The 18,479-nt window shown below is 39.0% G+C and overlaps 1 protein-coding gene across 2 annotated transcripts; it reads right to left on the bottom strand.

Moving 5' to 3' along the window:
• Window positions 1–572: 572 nt before the first annotated feature.
• fgl2a (fibrinogen-like 2a) lies at window positions 573–18,363 on the bottom strand. Of its 2 annotated transcripts, XM_072377196.1 has the most exons (6): window positions 17,477–18,363; window positions 16,605–16,809; window positions 12,863–13,082; window positions 11,083–11,253; window positions 10,676–10,999; window positions 573–709 (listed from the first exon to the last, which is right to left on the bottom strand). In XM_072377196.1, exons 1-5 carry the CDS (start codon window positions 18,089–18,091, stop codon window positions 10,684–10,686), a joined length of 1,527 nt encoding a protein of 508 aa, XP_072233297.1. In that variant the 5' UTR covers window positions 18,092–18,363; the 3' UTR covers window positions 573–709; window positions 10,676–10,683. The 2 variants fall into 2 exon arrangements, with proteins under 2 accessions (XP_072233297.1, XP_072233296.1); XM_072377195.1 differs by lacking the exon at window positions 573–709 and having other exon boundaries at window positions 9,090–10,999.
• Window positions 18,364–18,479: the final 116 nt, after the last annotated feature.

Below are 18,479 nucleotides of genomic sequence, written 5' to 3'. Positions count from 1 at the left end.
ACCTATTCAATGCTGCCCTACTAGAAAACCTCAAAACTAATCATGTGATTTCTTTTAATAATGGGGATGACTGAGTGTCCACAGTGCGTAGACACATTTCCACAACACTGAACACTATTTTCCAAAAAGGGCTTTCAACATAAACTCAGTATTGCCTCTCTGGGAATATAAAAACACTATTTTTCCCTCAGAGATTTTGCTATTGTCATTTACTAGTTGTGGTAAGTGTCTAAGTTTACCAGATGTCGTGCATAAGTGGGTGTGTGTGTTTTTTTACTTACTCATGATCCCGTATTGCGGAAGTGTATTCACACAGTGGCAAGCAAGTCCCTATAATGTTAGATATTAAAGTTTAGATTGAAGGTTTGTGATCAGGTTTAAGATTTTTGGAACTTTGTGGAGCCACAACTTTCTATGTTTGTGTGTTTGTATACAAAAAATGAACTGAGAAATAAGCAAAAGCAGAATTGTTCATGCTAAGACAAAGTGATTTTTCCCCTCAGTGAAGAGAAAAGAAGAAGAATGCAGAGAATGATGATAAAGACAGACTACAATATAGATAGAGAGTGGATGTGTCTTTTGTGATATATCCAGTCTAAACCATATTAACAGGCAAAGACGGCGTCTGTAGATGACTGTGGCTGGGATGAAAGAGCAGGAAGCCAGACGGCCCCAGAGGATTCCTCCCTGATTCTGTGGGGAGCACAAACTGACAGAGGGAACATACATGTAAATAAGAGGTTATCCCTGAGATCTGGCAAACAGACTGAGTTAATTGTTTCCATCTCATTCAACAGGCAAGCATGCAACTTGTCAGGGAAATGAACTTACATGACACAGACACATTTCACTGGGTGTGTCTTTCTTTGTTTGTTTCTTTCAGGACATTTAAGTTGACAAAAAGTGGACAATATTCTCAAGAAATGATCATGTATGTTTTTGTTTTCTAAAAATGTCCTTTTCTTTGTTGTGTTGTCTTATATTTTATGTAGATTACAATGCAGGCTAGGTGTGGCAAAGTCATGAAGTCTGTGATATGACTTAGTATTATCATATTATTATTATCATAAGTGGGAATGTCAACTGGAATGTTACAGAAGTCGGATTTTTGACACAGAAAGTTGGTCAGATCTCATTAACCTCGACCTCAAAATCCAATGTGGCTTCATGGTGCAAAAAAAGAGTTGTGACACAAGCAGTAATAAACCTCCCATTAGTATCGTACAACCTCTGTCAGTGAAGATATTGCTACAGTGTTTGCATGCATAAAATACTTCTCAGTGTCTTCTTATCAGCTTGCGTTGCCAGTAATAGCAATACCTGGTCGGTGAGCACATCAATGAGCAAATCTTACTGGATTTCCAAATTGCTGCCAAAGCATGGTCAACTTGGGTGTGGTCATTCCCAGTCCCAAGGTAGATGGAATAGTGGTTCCCAACAATGTCAGGACCTCTGTGAAGGAAATCGGACTAATACAAATACTTTAGTCCTTTTTGAGGATGCTTTCATGATACTGTTGGATAGTTAAGAGGTCAAAATACTCTCTGTAAGAAGAACATGTATGTCTGTAAGTTGGAGCTTTTCATCGAATCTTTTTCGATTGACTAAATTCCGTCTAAATGTGTCCACATGTGCCAGAAAGGTGAAACAAGCCTTTGATGACTGTTTCAAAGACTTTTTCTGCTTTATTAGCACATGTCCAACAGAGAGAGGCATGACGGTAGAAAAGCAGAGCATAAAAGCTTGCACCTAATTAAGCATGAGATTGTGTGAGACTAACGTATGTGACAGTTAGATACTGAATAGTGAATCACATAGTGATTTGAATAAAATGTGGAAAAAAAGTTATTTCAAGTTCCTTATAGTGTCACCTGGGTTAACTTTCATGCATTCTAAATCAAACTGAAAGATGTTTACAAGACCAGGTTAAACTGATTCATCACTTAAGACAGATTGATTGTGCCTTTTGCTGAATGCAGTAAGACAACCTGACCTAATGTGTTTATTTAGGCTCTTTTCAATAAGTCATTATGACTTGTGTGAACTCAGTGTTATTCTAATTTTACCTCTAAAACCTTGACTTTGAAATCCATGCGGGCTTGTGGAAAGCAGTAAAATATATACAGAGCTCTCTATCCTCTCCACAGTGGAAACTGGAAGGTGGTTGTTATTCTTCTCTAATCCCCATTGACTTTTCTAAAGTGTCATAGAATAGATTCCACTTCCAAGTCATGGACAGTCACATGGAATCAATTAACCAACGGCTTCACTTGCAATCTTCAAGACTGAAAAGATAAACATTCAGTATGTGCTGTATATATCGTGGTGTGAAGCACTGGATTTATCAAAAGCTGGTATCTAAATGTAAATAGGATTTTCTTTTGCCAAGTCCTCTGTAAAGACTTGCAATCTACTTTTCTATCATTCATTCATACTGATAACTTTTCAAACAAAGTTTGTGTCTCTGTAGACTCCAGTAAAATATAATTTGATGTGGTATTCTGGATTAAATACATTACCTAAGTTCAATTCAGCCTCTTATTCGATATGGATGTAGGCTGGCATTTTTCTTTTCCCACCCAGAGGATGATGATAATCTTTTTCAATAGATTTCCCCCAGGAATTGTCTTCTTTGAGTCCGAACCCAGTCATTGTTTCAAATACAAAAAGTCAGCATAAACTTCATTAACCCAAGGCAACTAAAGCATCTATTTTCTAGACACAATTGAAGTCCAAAATACAATATTATTAAACTCCACAGACTGTAAAGTTTATGAGAAAAGAGTCTCCTGAGCTAAAAGCATTTAATAAATCCAAAGTGAAAGCTGATGTAAGCGTCCATTAATGTGAGAGGTTAATATGGTAAGTATCCCTGCAGTTGGAAATTTGTATCAGTTTATGAGAAACAGCCTGGTGTGAAGGCTACACACAGATAACTGAAACTTGTTACATGAGCTGCATAACATGCATAGTCATGTACAGAGGTGCTTTTGAAAGGGCTTGCTATGATTTCCAGAGCAAAGTTGGTGGCCACTTCAACAAAATATTCTTATCATATCAGTATTTTAAGGCCTCATGAAGACTTGAGAAATAAGTTAAAAAAAGACCACACTAAGGTTAAAAGGAAAAGAAGAAACCTTTTAAATAGACTGAGCCAGGCAGGTAACACTTGGAGATTAATTTGGTGTGCACTTAGGGCAAGAGTGGGTTGTCTCATCATAACTTTATTATATCTCTTAGGTCAGGTAAGACCTACAGACTTCAAAAACACCATAGATGAAGTATAAAGATATTACTTCATCTCAGAGGCCTGGACTGATAAATCAAATACCTGTATTTACATGTGTTTATACACACACACTATTTTTATGCAAGGTGTTCCTCAGTGCTAATAAATTGAAGATCATGCTATAAAACAAAGCAAAGCAGTCCAACAGGTTGCAAAAGGATTATCTCAAATGTTTTGGGATCCAGGCAGATAAACGTAAAGATAAAGGTCCTGTTGCTGCTGATCACATATGTGATCCAAAATGTAAGAGAAACATTAGTTTATGTTATGTGTGTGATGCGATGTTCATTCATTCAATTTCCATATCTACTTTATCCTATTCAGGGTCACGGGAAACTGAAAGCAGGGTACAGCCTAGACAGGTTGTCGGTCCATCACAGAACCAAGACAGAGACAAACACCCATGCAAGCGTGCACTCACTCCTACAATCATTTTATAATCAATGAGAGAACCTGCACATTCACAGGGAGAACATGCAACTGCCGTGTTGATACTATAAAGACTGGAATCTGTCATTTGGATGAAAAAAACCCTACAAGGCTGCTTAAAGTCATATTTATCTCATAGATTCTGGTTTGTTTACTTTACATAAACAATGAGCGTTCTACTCACACCAGAGTTCCACACAGTTCTTTGTTTTGACTAATACTTGTCTGTTTCCATTAGGCAATATTAACAAGGAACATGGAATGACTTCACATTTCTATGGAGATCATGCTCTACCGTACAAACCTATAAAGCCACATTAGTAAACTACAAAAATGTCTTAAAGATTTAATGGCCTGGGTGACATACATTTTCAGCTTCTGCAGTCTTATTGTTTTTCTGACATTATTGTTACATGGCCCTGAACACTAACTGTAATTTTCAACCAGGGTATGTGTTTTTAACTCGCACATAAAACTGCCTTCCTTTACCAAAAATTGTCCAAAATGCTTTAGCGATAGTGCTGAAGAAGCATAAAGCAGAGAGCCAGGACAAGATGATACAACTGATATGTTTTCTATTATTTCAAATGCATAGAAAACATCACAACAGTGTTTTTCTGTGATCCAAACAAGTGCCAATTTGCTAAAACATAGCACTTTCTGTTTTTCTGGAAATGTAGACACATCTATTATTTCTTATAAGAAAAGAACATCTAAATATTTAATCTTAAAATAACAAAAATGAGTTTATGAGGCTTCAATCTACTCTACCAGAAAAAAAAGACTACAAGTTTCTGAGAATCTGTTGAAATCTCTGCACTCAAGAGACATACATGGCCTGGGGCCACTCAGACTGCATTAAAAACAGGCAGGATTCTGTGCGGAAATCAATACATGGGCTCAAGAATAAATTCTGAAAACCTCTGTGAGTGAACAAAGTTCATAACAACATCCTAAAACACATGTCAAAGCTCAATCAGTTAAGGAAAAGTGGAAACCTGCCATATAAATAAGAGATGGATGTTACCGTTATGACATCATCCACTGGATTGTGAACTGCAATTTTAGGCACTTCAGCTTTGGTTTCATGTCTGACACTCTTTTTTTTTTATTTACTATCCTTATCTGACCCCATATAAAGTGCTTTGAAGAGGAGCTACATTTAATTGAGATATGGATGATCAAATGCTCTCCAAAGACCCAAATTAATTCCAAATGAGTCCACATATCGAGAAAATGTTTGCAGATGTTATTGACTCACACATATGGCTTCAGCTGATAATCTATGAGGACACTGATGCATAGAACACAGATACGACTGTCCAGCACATAAGATTTCCTTTCCCTTGTTCAGCAAAACCATGTGAGTCAGAGGCGATGAAGCTAGATGGGGTCTTTTCAGTCTGCAGTCTGCCCTCTGACAATCTGTGGAACAATGCCCTGGATTCTCAGCAGGGAGGCTATTGAGGCTCTAAGAAATGAGATCATACTCAGAGTTTTGCCAAAAGCAGCCCTCAGTGTCCCAGTGATTTCTCTTTTTTGGTAGTTCACTAAACTCAGGTTTGATGATGCTAAATAAGTATGCAGAACATCAACTTAACATTCAAAAGTTTGTTCCAACAAAGAGGACAGCAGGAAGTTTGATTAAACTTCTAAGTTGTATCCTTGTTGCAAAGTAAATTGCAGTAATCTTGCAGTTTGACCTTTTGTTGTAGCCCACACCTATCCATTATTGGGTTTATATTAAAGGTCTCTCAAGAGCACAGATTTAATTCTAAAAAAAAAGCACAGAGTACTGTGTTTATGAGCTGCCTCCAGATGCTTTGTCTGAAGGACAAAGCCTCCAACGAGTGCAAGTGTGACACCAGTTTACATGTGTGGACAAATTACACTGCACACTGTGTGTGTATGTGCGTTAATTAGAACATTAAAAAAATAGTCTCCCAATATTCCTCCACACAAGGCAGACAAGGGCAAGCAGTTGAAGGATGATGTACAATTAATCACATTCCCCCAGCTTCATTGTTTGATTACAATGCAGCAATAAAACACGGAATCTGAACTCTGCACCATGAAAGTTCAGGTACTTTTTTTGGTTTGCATTTGGGCTTTGAAAGAATAAAAGAAAGAAGTGGGCCAATGCACACATATTAACACAAGGAATTCATGGTAAAGCAGAAAATTTACCATTGTAACCGTATTAGCTGATACCAGTTTTCAGCCCTGCTAACAGCCCCTGTGGCGATATGCATCATCAACATCTGTTGAGGATTGTTAAACCTCAGCAGTTATCCTGAACTGTGGCAAAAAGCACATGAATCACAAGCCAGCAATTATGGTTACTTTGACGGGAAGACAAGAGTGGAAAATACTTTCATAATATATTCAGTCAGCAGATTTTGACACTTTGAGAAGAGAAACTAAAGTAACATCTACAACATATGGATCACCCGGCAACAATAACATGAAGTAAAATTACTCACCCCAAAAAAGTCTAATTATGCGGCATGAATTATTTAGCCAAAAACGGTGATACTGGGGCCACATAAAAGGGTATATATTTTTATCACAAAGTCATCTGCAGCCTCCCAGTACTCAAAGGTTTTCATATTCACAATGTTGGAGGCCTTTCAGGGAAACAATAGCTTCAGCCAGAAAAAATCACTACTGAGCACTGGGTGATTTGTTAAGACTTAACAAGGGCTGGTTAAATTAGAACTAGATCATTAACACGTTTAATTGGCAAGTCTGTTAACAATAAAGTCTTATTTGTGCTTTAGCCTTGTGGTGTGGGGTTACCCTTTAATCTCTATCCTTTTTCTACTCACAGTGGCTGTGTCTAGAAAGTGATCTTGTTCTCCACTGGGTTGGTAGTTCGTGACTCAAGCAGAATCCGAGCTGACAACATGTCAGACAATCACAGGGAAGATTATCCTTTCAGCTGCTGACTTTTATGAACAAATATACTGTCAAATTTCTTTAAATAGTTTTGTAATGATGTTAGACATGACCCTGAGGCTGAGTAATAGTTGAGGATATTGCTGTAATGATGCCACTTAAATGCAAGACTGGCTGACTAATTTTCTTCCTGAAAGTAGTCTTTGAGGATGGGGGTTATTTTGAGCATCAGCCTCTAAACCCAAGATACCAGGGAGGAAGTCTAAAACTGTATCTTACAAATAATCAGTCATGGTCATTTTGAATTGACCCGACCAAAAAGGACATTTGGATAAAAGGGTCACACCCACTGTCTTAGTGTGAGTTATGTAGAGGAACATCCAACAGTGATTTCTGTCTTTTTCAAATATTATATGGAAACTCATATGCTGGCATGCAAATACACATATGTTACTGGTGAAATAAGACAGCCCTGCAGCTGCTGCAGGGAGTGAGTGATGGCTCCTGCCAGCTCCCACAATGCAGTGTGGGAAAGAGGAGAAGAGCAGAGTTGCATCATCACCATTATTTCACCTCGGATTCAGGTCATTCTCAGGTTCATTTTATGCCTTTCCGTGCTCATTCATTTGATACCGTAGAAAATGCATGACACATGTTGGTTACGTTTTCAAGGACTACACTAAATTACTATTTGCAGCCATCTACTGGACAGCCACTGTATGTGAAAAATGTTTCTTCAGAAAACACTTTGAGCCAGATATCTGCACTTCAGTAGCACTTGCACACCAAAATGCCCAGTTTCATTCCCCTCATAACGGGATTTTACTGTTGGCTTCGTTCATCTCCATTACCTGGTCTAGAAAATATCCTATAAAATGTTGCATGAAATGGGTTTTCAGTTGCTGTTGACAGTATTTTCGAAATTATGAATTAATAAAGAATGATAACATTAAAAAAAGTCCTCTGAAACAGCTATAAGCTCAACGTTTAAACAGAATGAAAGGATAGTGTCGGCTTCTTTCGGCGCTCAGATTACAGTCCTGGAAATGTATGAAAATGAAAATTTTTTCACAATGATATGACCTCATTTGCGCATGTAAACATACATTTATTGCAAGAAGGCTAAATAGTGGATGAGGTGTCGTCTGATTATCGATTAATTGGAAGTTTAACCCTGTTCAACTGGTTGCACAGCTCCAGGCTCGAAGTACTTTGTCGTTGTCATGGTAACCACAACACGCCGTCTCTTACACCGCTCAGAAGGACTGAAATCTGTGATTTGGTTTCGCTAAAATTAGCTTTATAATCTATTTAAACTCATATATACGTGTAGTTTTATCGGAAAGGGGACCGACGTTTTCAAGAAGGGAGTGAAAACGCATTGTTATTCAAAAGTAAGACTGTTGCATTCATGCTTGTCTTCTTCATGAGTTGACTAACACCGACATTAACTTCGAGTAAAACCAAAGCTACTGACATGGTATTTCTTATGAATGCAGCAGCTTATTTAAACTGGGGGGGTTGTTTTTTTAATCGACTGCATACAAAAATAATGTTTTTCAAGGTTGTGTTTGCTGCTCCTCCACCCAGCATCCAGTTTTCTATATTTTTGTTGGTTTACTGTATGTGTGTATTTTTCATTAGTGAATCTGTCTGAAGAGCAGCAGGATAAAAGGCCCACCAGCAGGGAAGAACAACAGGAGGCTCTTGGTCCTTTGGTGGCTCTTGCACCTGATGTTTTGCTTCCAGAAGATCAGCCCTCTGCCAACACCTCTGCTTGTTTTGTTTTCCAGTCCTTAGATGAGGTGAGACTCATGAGGAGTTATTATGTTATATATTTCATGAATAACATTTTGCAGCTGTCATGTGAAAGATACAGATACTGTTTGGCAGTTGAAGTGATTGTATTAACCTTAACTACTTAAAACATATAGTATGAGGAATGCCTTTAAAAGACTGTAACTTGAACTTCTACAGTGCCATGCGGACGTCTTGCGCCACGACTTCTTTTTGCTGTATGTTGCCAGGAAAATGGAAAATAGATGCTGAAAATACGTGATGTGTTGAAACATGTGCAAACATAGATGTGTACTGTACAATAGAGCTTGAAAATCAATATTGGTACAACCACCTTTATTTTTCAACAGAGCCTGAATCTGTTTGGCAAATAGCTATTTTGGAGTCACCATTTTGGTCCAAAAATAGTATTTTATGTTTGTCAAGCTAAAAAAATAAATAAAAAATACTGAAAGCAGTAAGGCACAAGGAGTGGAATGAGAATGACTGAGAAATCAGCTAATATCTGAAGAAAGTCGGGCTCTTTGGAAACCAAATGTAAGGGAATGAGGTGTGGCTTAAGGCTGCTACATAGCGCTGTGTTTTTTATATGTGGGCACTACAAATGTGTTTATGTCTAAGCATTTACGAGAAAAACGAGAATGTTTTTCATGTTGAAGAAAACTTAAAACCTGAATCCATGATGTGGATGAGCACAATGCTTTTTATTAACTTGGACATCACAAACAAAACAAAAAAAAACAGACATTAATGTCATATTCCCACAGCTTCATCATTTACTTTCTGTAAGGTCTTTTGTTTATTGGCTTTATTTGAATAATCTCCTCGTGATTCGCTACGTGCATTCAGCTCCTCATCTTCTATTTTCATAAACTGTCATACAATATGCATTGATTCCAAAACATAAGACGCTGTTAAAGATGAACTGGCATCAGTGTGACTTTAAACTGTCAAACAGAGTTTAAATGTACACCGCCATATAATTATAACTTTATTCATTTTAATATAAAAAGTGCATATCTTTTGGCATTACACATGACTGTGAATAATAAAAAATATCAATATGGTACACACAAAGCTCCAAATACTCAATGGTCACAATAATGTCTTTATCAATGTTTGACTATTAACAATTAGATTTTGTACTGCATGATCTATGGTGTGTATTATATAAAAGCTATCATACCTCATAAAGGAAATAAATACTGTACACATCCTTAAAGTAACACATTTCTTTCATCCATGTTTCCTTTTCACAGTGTATAAAATGGATTATATGGTGCTATACAGTTTCTAACATTAGATGGCAGTATTGTACACATGGTGAGTCAAGGGCATATTTGCAGATGCAAACTGGTGTATGGCATTTAGGAGGTGTGCGGTAGTTTAATGCACACGGTAATAAGGTTGGAGAAACTGTTGGAACTGTATGATTTTGTGCTCAGTGGCTGGTGTCAAGAACAATCTACCAGGACATCAGTAATGCAGAATGCACAGCTGTAGCACTCAAGGGAAATCTATCAGGCTGCATATTTCACCGGGATGTTTTGAATTGTTTAGGCTAATCGTACATTAGCAAACTGTCTGTGATTAAAAAAAGTGGTGCAGCAGTTCTAACTTGTGTGCAGCTTCCCTAAAGAGTTTGACCCCAGCATGAAGTCTTTCACAATTAATTTCAGACACAAACCTGTATCATCAGCCCTCATGTATCTCACTTGAGTGGCTGCTGTTAATTATGAGATCATTTACAGCAGAGAATATGATAGCTCATTAGTTTTTACTACTAGTATGTGCTGTGCTGTGTCTCAGCAGGGTTTATAGTAGGAGGCAGCAGGAGAGAAAGTGGAAAAATGTCAGAGAACAGTGAAAAATCACTCACGGTAATTCTTCCGTGTAATGTTATAGCCTCTGTTGGAGGCTGGCCTTTACACTTCATGGGTTTTTTTTTTTCTTTTATTGGTCCATCATTGTTCACAGGTCATTTTCTTTTATTGGTATAATTTTAATCCAACATTTTGAAGGCCACTCTCACAACAGTGCAAAGAAAGTAATGGCATGATAATAACCTTTTTGCACAAATTGTTATTTTTGTTAGTACTGCATTTAAACTGTCCATAGGGCTTATAGTCTGTTTTGCTGTACACATATGCATATGTAAATGTGTGCAAATGCATGACTACATGAAAATGTATTAGACTCCATTGCTTCACTGTTAAATCCTTTTTCTTTTGTTTCTCCCTCTAAGCGTCTCATTATATTTACCTGTGCTCTTAAGGAGCGTAGTTTTTGGGCCTTATCATCATCTTGACAGTTTTAAAGGCCTGCCTGTAGTTGGTAGGATAGTACTCTGTCGTCATGTTGTGCCACGTTCCCCAGAAAATCCCGTTCCGGACTCCCTTGTACCTCTTGTGGTAGTATTTCCCGTTGAGGTTGGCGGACATGCAGGCATCGAACCACCAGCCGGAGCTGTAGTATGCACCGCAGTTTCCAGAGGGGTACATGTCATTGTCGCGGTCGGGCGTGGAAAAGAATTTCTGGTCGTGGTTGAAATGCTTGTTGAAACTGATGGCATTCCCAGCTGTCCCACTATCATGAGACAATGATCATGATTAGACATAGTGTTCAAATTTGACTGTCACTGGCTGCTTGTACACAAACTAATACTATACCTGTATCCACTGATCGACACTCGGTAGCGCAAGTACTCGTTAGCCACATAGAACTGATCATATTTTGCATATTCCCGAACATCCTCAAAGTCCTCCAGCTCCACGCGCAGAATCATGTCTTTGGCTTTAGTCAGCAAATGGATATGGTCATTGCCCAGCCAGAACTCGCCTCTGCAGGACAGGACAAAGGTAAAGGTAAGAGAGGATAGAGGAGAAAACAAGGCATATAATATGGATGAGCTGATGTACTGGCACAGTTGGTTTGAAAGTGAATACAGCTATCCAGACAAAAAGTGCTTATTCCTATGCATGGGAGGAAAGGAAGGGAGATACAAGGGGCGAGAACTGTGACAGTGAAAAATGTATGAGTGAGGCCATAATTCTTTGTGGTGGATGATGCTAGAGCTGCAGTCATGATTATCAATATGTTGCTATGCTTATTTCTCACAAAAAACAACAGAAAAAGACAGATTAAAGATATTGAGCTGGGATTTGACCGCTGATATAGTTGAGGCCCGATGTGTTTTTTTCCTGATTGTTGTTGCCCAACATTAACAGCCTTTGAAAACTTGATTTGATCTCAAAAGTGAGCAACAAGTTTAAAGGAAACAGATTTACTGTGGTTAGAGAATTTACTTAGTTTTACATGTGATAATCAGTCATTTTTAATTAAAACAGGTGGTGAGCAATCTGTAATGTTGAGAACAGGTGTGCATCGTTACTGAAGGTCCTGAAGCAGACTGGACACTCTTAAGTTGTGGAAAGGGAGGGTGAAGGTGCTCAGTAGCTAAATATATTCTGTAAAAACTCATCCACTGATGAGAGTGCAGTGCTGCCTGTAAATAAGCTTTATCTCCTATGACTAAGAGAGACATCTTGAATTGATAGTGTGTTGCTTAAAGTACATTGTTGATAGCCTTTTATCAGTCAAGCTCACCACTGGTTAACCTGTGCAAATAGTACATTCCAGTTAGATGTGAAAGAGAAAAATTATAAAGCTGACCCACAGGTTGAGGAGGGGTGGTGTGCTAACAGTTCTTTTTGGCTCCAGGCCTTACATCTAAAATTGACTTTGTGAAAGGTGCAATTGTTTCAGCATATTTGGATTTAAAAGACTCGATGAGTAACTTTGTAAACCAGATTTGTCTTTCATGAGTACCCCCATTGCAAACTAATTAAACTAAGTGAAGTACTGGACTGCAGCAAGAAACACCTGAGACTGCGGCACTTTATAAAATCTAACCCAATTCTGTGGAAATAACTGTCCACGTCACCTTTCATTTTAAAAGATCAGCACTCTTAACAATTCAGAGAATAATTGCTTTCTCCTGCGCTATTGTTGCAGCGTAGAGGATCGCATACACTGCTAGAGATTTTAACAATGGCCCAGCTGAGCCATCCGCTCGTTTTGAATCAAATTGTTGATTTAGTTTTATTCGTTGCCTGTTTTGCAGAGCTAAAGGAGTATTCTGGCAGTTTAGTGCTACACTTCCATAAAGTTTGGGAGTTGAGCAATTCCACAAACCCTATTTTGTATGTCAGTTGCAGCTTTTATTAGAGCTTCCCCCCTGTTAAATACCCACATGTATGGTGTAAGCTTATTTTCAAGTGCTTGAAGTATCAAGCTCAGGTTAGATTAACCTTGATGATCTAAACATGGTTATTTGTTAAAGTTTAGAGAGATTTACAAATTGATATCCAGCATCAATTTCAACACTAAAAATCTTTCTTTTTTTTTATGCATGTGTAAACGACTCTGCATAGGAGTGACAAAACCTACCTGAGGTTCCCAAAGCCCTTCTTATACTCATCCCAGGTCCGGTTAAAACTGACAGACCCATCAAGACGTTGCTGTATCACAGTCCAACCACCTCCAAAGGACTCCATGTCACAGAAAACCTCAAATGTCCCATTGCGGGGATCAGGGGTCACACGATACACATCATTCTTCCTCACCTCCAACACGTTGTAGTCTGAGCAGTCCCGAGGGGCTAAAATAACTGCTTGTTGGCAGCATGACAGACAGAAAACAGAGTAGTTTTAAGAGTATTTCACTGGATGGTATTCAATAATCTCTCGCTCCGGTCTGGCTTTTTTTCCTATGCCCATTCAAGAGACTAATAGAAACAGTCCCTGAGGCCAAAGAAGACTGGAGAAAATAAAATGAGCCAGGTTAGTTGGAAATCCCGTTGAGGAAATCGCTCCTGCTTTAATTTCCGGGGAATCTATGTATTCAAGCACAGATGTTCTCCAGATTTCATCATGTTAAGCATAGAATAATTTTTTCACAAAGTGTTTGCTTTAAACTCAGTCTACTCCTCTTCAGTGCCCAGATACTAAATAAATACTGCTAAATTGCTTTGTGGGTTGCTGGACTACTGGAGACGGGCATCAGGTATAGAGAGGGGGTGTCTAGAATGAAAAATGTCTGTGGAGTGAAGAAACGTACCATTGAGCTATTTCCACATGCTTTGACTCTGTAACTATCACTGGCATTTTTTCTCCCGAGTTATAAAAAACAGTTGAGGTGCAAAATAGCTGCAGATGGACATTCTCCATATGGATCTGGAATGTATCCTTATCGCTTTATTTGGCTCTGTCAGCATTTGGCATTCAAAGTATTGACCTGTACATTCTTTCAGAGTCTCGCTATAAGTTTCAAAGTGCAGTTTCTCAGCTTCACTTCTCCCTCCCTATTTGTCTATTTGTCCATCCATCTGACTGGGCAGCCAGTGTCCCGAAACGGACAAGAGCCATCTCAATCTCAGACTCTGGCACTATGCTGACCTAAATAACTTTAATATCAGTCACTTATAGATGTCTAAAAGACTGCTGGCGTGTTCGGTTGGTATGATTGCTCAGTGAATTTAGTGGTGGCTGACTGGTCTGATATCCCAGCAAGAGAAAATGGTGTTAGTCATTTTAGCAAATTTCCCAAAACAACATAAGTGGAATCATAGTTATGTTGAAAGGATGATGCCCGCTAGTGGCTTTACTGATTTATGACTTTTTCTTTGAAAGAAGAGAATCAGTGTGAAATTGTGACAAAGTGCACAGAGGGAGAAGATCAAAGTGACGGAATAGGTTTATGAAACATCTTTCATTCTTTCTTTCTTTTTAGGAATTATGACCATGAATGTTCGCCAATCTTGACGACGTAGCTATTGTTACTCTGACATTGTGCCAAAGCAAAGAACACATTCTAGCTCAGACCATGATGTCCTCCAGGTTGAACAAAGTCGTTTTTGTGCATAAAGGTAAAAAAACATAATGATAGTATTGTGGCTTGAGGTAAATTTATGTAGTATTTTATATTTGGAACTAGAACATATGTCTTTTTTTTCTGCCATTAGGTATTTCTAATGAGAGAACAACTTTACTGATGCAATCCAATCTAGTTCTGAGATAATGATTGAACAGCTTGCTACACTAATTGGCTAATTGACTGATTGCTTTGCCTACTACTGACTTTTTTGACTGATGACAGATCGACTGACAAGCTTTTGAAAGATGATTTCTGGACTGACTGAACACTTGTCTGCTTTAATGCCACAAGGCTTGTTTAACTTGAGAGCACATGCATGATTCTCATAAAAAAAACAGACAGCTGTTACCAAGGAAGTTAGCCTTAGTGGTATGGAAGGAAATTTGTTGTATATTTGTGATTAGTGATAGTATAGTCCATCGCCACAAAATTACCACAGTTTAGTTTTGATGGACAGAAAGTCATCAAAATTAAGATATCCTGTTATCACTTCCTAACATAGGACTGAGCATTATTTTTATATAAATGAGCAAACATAGCTTATCAGTAACACCAACTGCTGTCCATTCACTCCTGAATAGGAAGATTCTGGTAGCTAGAACAGGAATTGGCATGAAAAGATATCAATGTTTACAATGATTACGATTCTATTTTGGTTATGGCAGTGTTTCTGTTAGCCGTCTTCATCAACATGTGTGTTTTTATTTTGGCTATACTTTGCATAAATGTTTGGACTGTAGTAGTCGCGTGTACAGATGTGTTGACTTTGTTTAGAGGGGAACACTGAAGATTTGGTTTTTGCATTCTCTATTTAACGATTGTTTAATGTCTTGGCTACAGTTTGGCTGCCTGATAGCTTATTCAGGATGTGACCCATTTGACCATGAATTGCTTCAATAAGCCCATTGACAATATGATAATCAATTAACATGAATTTGATTTCCATATTAATTCAACATCTATTATTCATTTTTACTGAATTTCCATTGTGCAAATGAGGGTCTGTTGTTTTTCTAAAACATGCCAAATTTTCCTATTTTTCTCAGATTTAATGGCATCCTTGCATAAGAAATACTATTTGAGTGAAAAGGGAAAAACTGCCATGTGTCACAAGTTATTGCCAATATCCTTTGTAGACGCTATCTATCTACTATCTAAATGTGACAAATTGATGTACAAAGACAAGTGTTGCTGACACTGTATGCCATCCGTGAAGAGTACAATGACAGGAGTGCTGCTTACATTGTTATTCGTATTATCAGCATGTGATAATGAAAGCAAGCAACCGGAAAGAGAAGTCAGAAGTGAAACAAGAGATAAATTAAGAGAAGTGTGTGTGTGTGCGCGAGTGTGTTTGTGTTAAGAATAATTGCATGGAAGAGAAATATGTTGAGAATCGAATGAAAGTTTGAGGGAGAAATAGCTAAGTTTTGGGGCAAAGCAAATGCAGAGGAAAAAGAAATGGGATTCCCTTCACACCACTGTCCCAGCTAATCTACTTAGAAATAAGCTCACTTCTGTTTTCCACATGAAAGCCCTGATATAGTGTCACATTCACTCTTGAAGTATCAGGATATTCTTCACTTTGTTACCAAAAAGTGACCCGCATGTCTGCTGTGCTCTCATCCAAGTAAGCTTTTACGTCAAAGCAAAGTGGAACGTTTGTTATGCCGAACTAGTTTGCAAGCCTGCAGTTGAATTGTACAAACACTATCATGAGATTCCACACTCTGAAACCTTTTTAAATGTTAACATGAAGTATGATGGCAAATATCTGCCTCTCCTTTTTGTTTTTTTGTGACATTGCATGTGGAGAGTAGTTGGTGCATTTGACTAAGTTACATAAGAGGAAAGAGGAAGTTTAATTTTCAGCCAGGGTGTCAAATTGCCTAAATCGTGTACAGTGAGATCTCAGCTTAAAGCTGTTTTACACTAATCAGACTGCTCAGATTTGATAATGTAGAGCATATGGGGATATTCTATGGGCATTTAAGCAAAGATATTTTCCATTTCTCCACAAGTGTACATATTATTGTTCATTCTGCTAATGGAAAAGGCACGTCGCACCTAACCACTGTGTGCATCTGACAAGGTCATTGTAGCTAGAAATGTTTCTCTTCCTATTTCTTAGAAAGAGTGGGCTTGTAAAGGTTGTGCAATAAAAACAGAAGAACAAATAACAGGACAGAAGGATAGACAGAGTATTCAAAATATTGACATATTACTGCTCAACGGATTGTAGTAAAAGCAAGCTTACACTGAGGGCTGTTCTGTACTGCACACGGTGTGGTGCAAGTGGAGCTGAGTTTGTTGACCACTCCTGTGATATTCTCCACCCGTCTGTCCACCATAGCCTGCACGTTATCCATGTTGAGCAGGTTGAGCCCCTCCAGACGACCCTGCAAAGCTGAGATCTGGCTCCTGGCATTGCGCAGGCTGGCTGACATCTTATTCAGCTTCACCTGGAAAGGCCAAAGCGGGAGCAGAGGAAATTGTTTTTGGCACAGGCTACAAAGCAGGCGGATTACTGAAGGCACCGGCCTCATTCATTGTTTCACCTGCCAGTTTGAATTTTAACATTGAAACAGTGTATACGTGTTGGTTGGCTGGCTGCCAAAATGACCATGAGAGTCAACAAGCTTATCAGACAGCCAAAATTTACCGCCATTTGGTTGGTGTCTACTGCTGATTCCCCACCCTGTTTAGAGAACCAGGAATTTTCCCTTGTGGATTCGTGCCAGGTCAGACTCCAAAGGTCTTGTAACATCTGGTCTTTTTACATTCCACCTGGACGTATTTGACTGAGCAAATTTGACATGAAACTGTATCTAAAACATTTTTAAAACATATCTAATGTCCACTTGCTTTGATCATTGTCCCAAACTTTTTCAAGGGTTATTAATGACGGTAGAACATGAAATGGTGCATTGCTGTTCTTGCACTTTTTGAATAGTTGTATAAACTATGTTTATTTGTAGAACTAATCCTGATACAATAACACACCCGATTCAGTATGAGCATACAGTCAACTTAAATTGAAAAAGTCATCTTCATTGCTTGGTAAAATTTAGCTTTTTAAAATAATTCCTAAGATGTCTGTTTTTAAAAAGACTAAATTTTCACCCTTACCTGCATCTCCTGCGTCGTGCTTGGGGTTGGTGTATTTTTCCCAAAAATGGAACCGTGCCCATGTCTAGTACCATCCACAGAAGCTCCAGGAATCGTCCCATCTCCCCTTTCCTCATGGCTTGACCCACCTTGCACCTCCTGTGCTGTTAGATCTAGTCTCGCTTCTTCCCCAGAATCCTTCTGAATTGGGATCTGCATTCGTCCCTGGTCTGCTTGCTGATATCCAATAGCCCCATTGCCCCGTGCTCCACGGCACTCCTGGCAGCTACTTTTCAGCTTGTTCACCACCTCCTTCAGGTTCTGCAGCTCCTTCATCGTCTTCTCAAGCAGCCTGAACTGCTTGGGCAGCTGGATGGTGAGGGGAGGCAAGGTGAGCTGGTAGGGACAGTCCTCTCCCTCCTCTGCCCCGGTCCCGGAGCTCCCGCAGTGGCCAGAGGGTCTAAGTTTAATTGGGCAAGAGGCAGAGTTACCGGATTCAGATCCCAGGTTGTTGGGTCCTCTAGTGTCCCATCGCTGATGAGAGTTAAGAGAGAAGTCCGCTGCCTGGCTGGTTCGTGGTACCAGTGTGGCTGTGAGCAGGAGACTGGCACAAATGCAGATCATTGTTGTCCTCATGTTTTCAAGATTTGCAAAAAACAAATTAGTGTGTGGGTAAAGCGAGTGTCTGGATGCCTCGGATATGAACTTACTGTTTAAATAGGTGAGTGAGTGTATGTGTGTGGCTGTAGATCTTCAGTAAAGCAGTGTGTGGATGTGTTCAGTGTCTTACTGGTTTAGAAAAATGTTTGTGTGTGTATGCGTGTATGTCCGTCAGTGAGTGAGCGTGTGTCTCAGCGCAGCCTGCCGAAGAGGGAGCGTGCAGGGTAACTGCCGCTGCCTCAGATAGCTGTGTCATTAATATCAGGACGAGGGGAGGGAGGGAGGGAGGCAGAGGTAGGGATGGGAGAGAGAGCGTTCTGAGTTTGAGAGGATGGGAGGGGCAGTACTATTGCAAAACACATTA

This window comes from Leuresthes tenuis, unplaced genomic scaffold (genome assembly GCF_036924035.1).
Source record: "Leuresthes tenuis unplaced genomic scaffold, fLeuTen1.0.hap1 SCAF_23, whole genome shotgun sequence".
NCBI lineage: Eukaryota > Metazoa > Chordata > Actinopteri > Atheriniformes > Atherinopsidae > Leuresthes > Leuresthes tenuis.
This window is presented reverse-complemented; position numbering and strand designations above follow the sequence as displayed.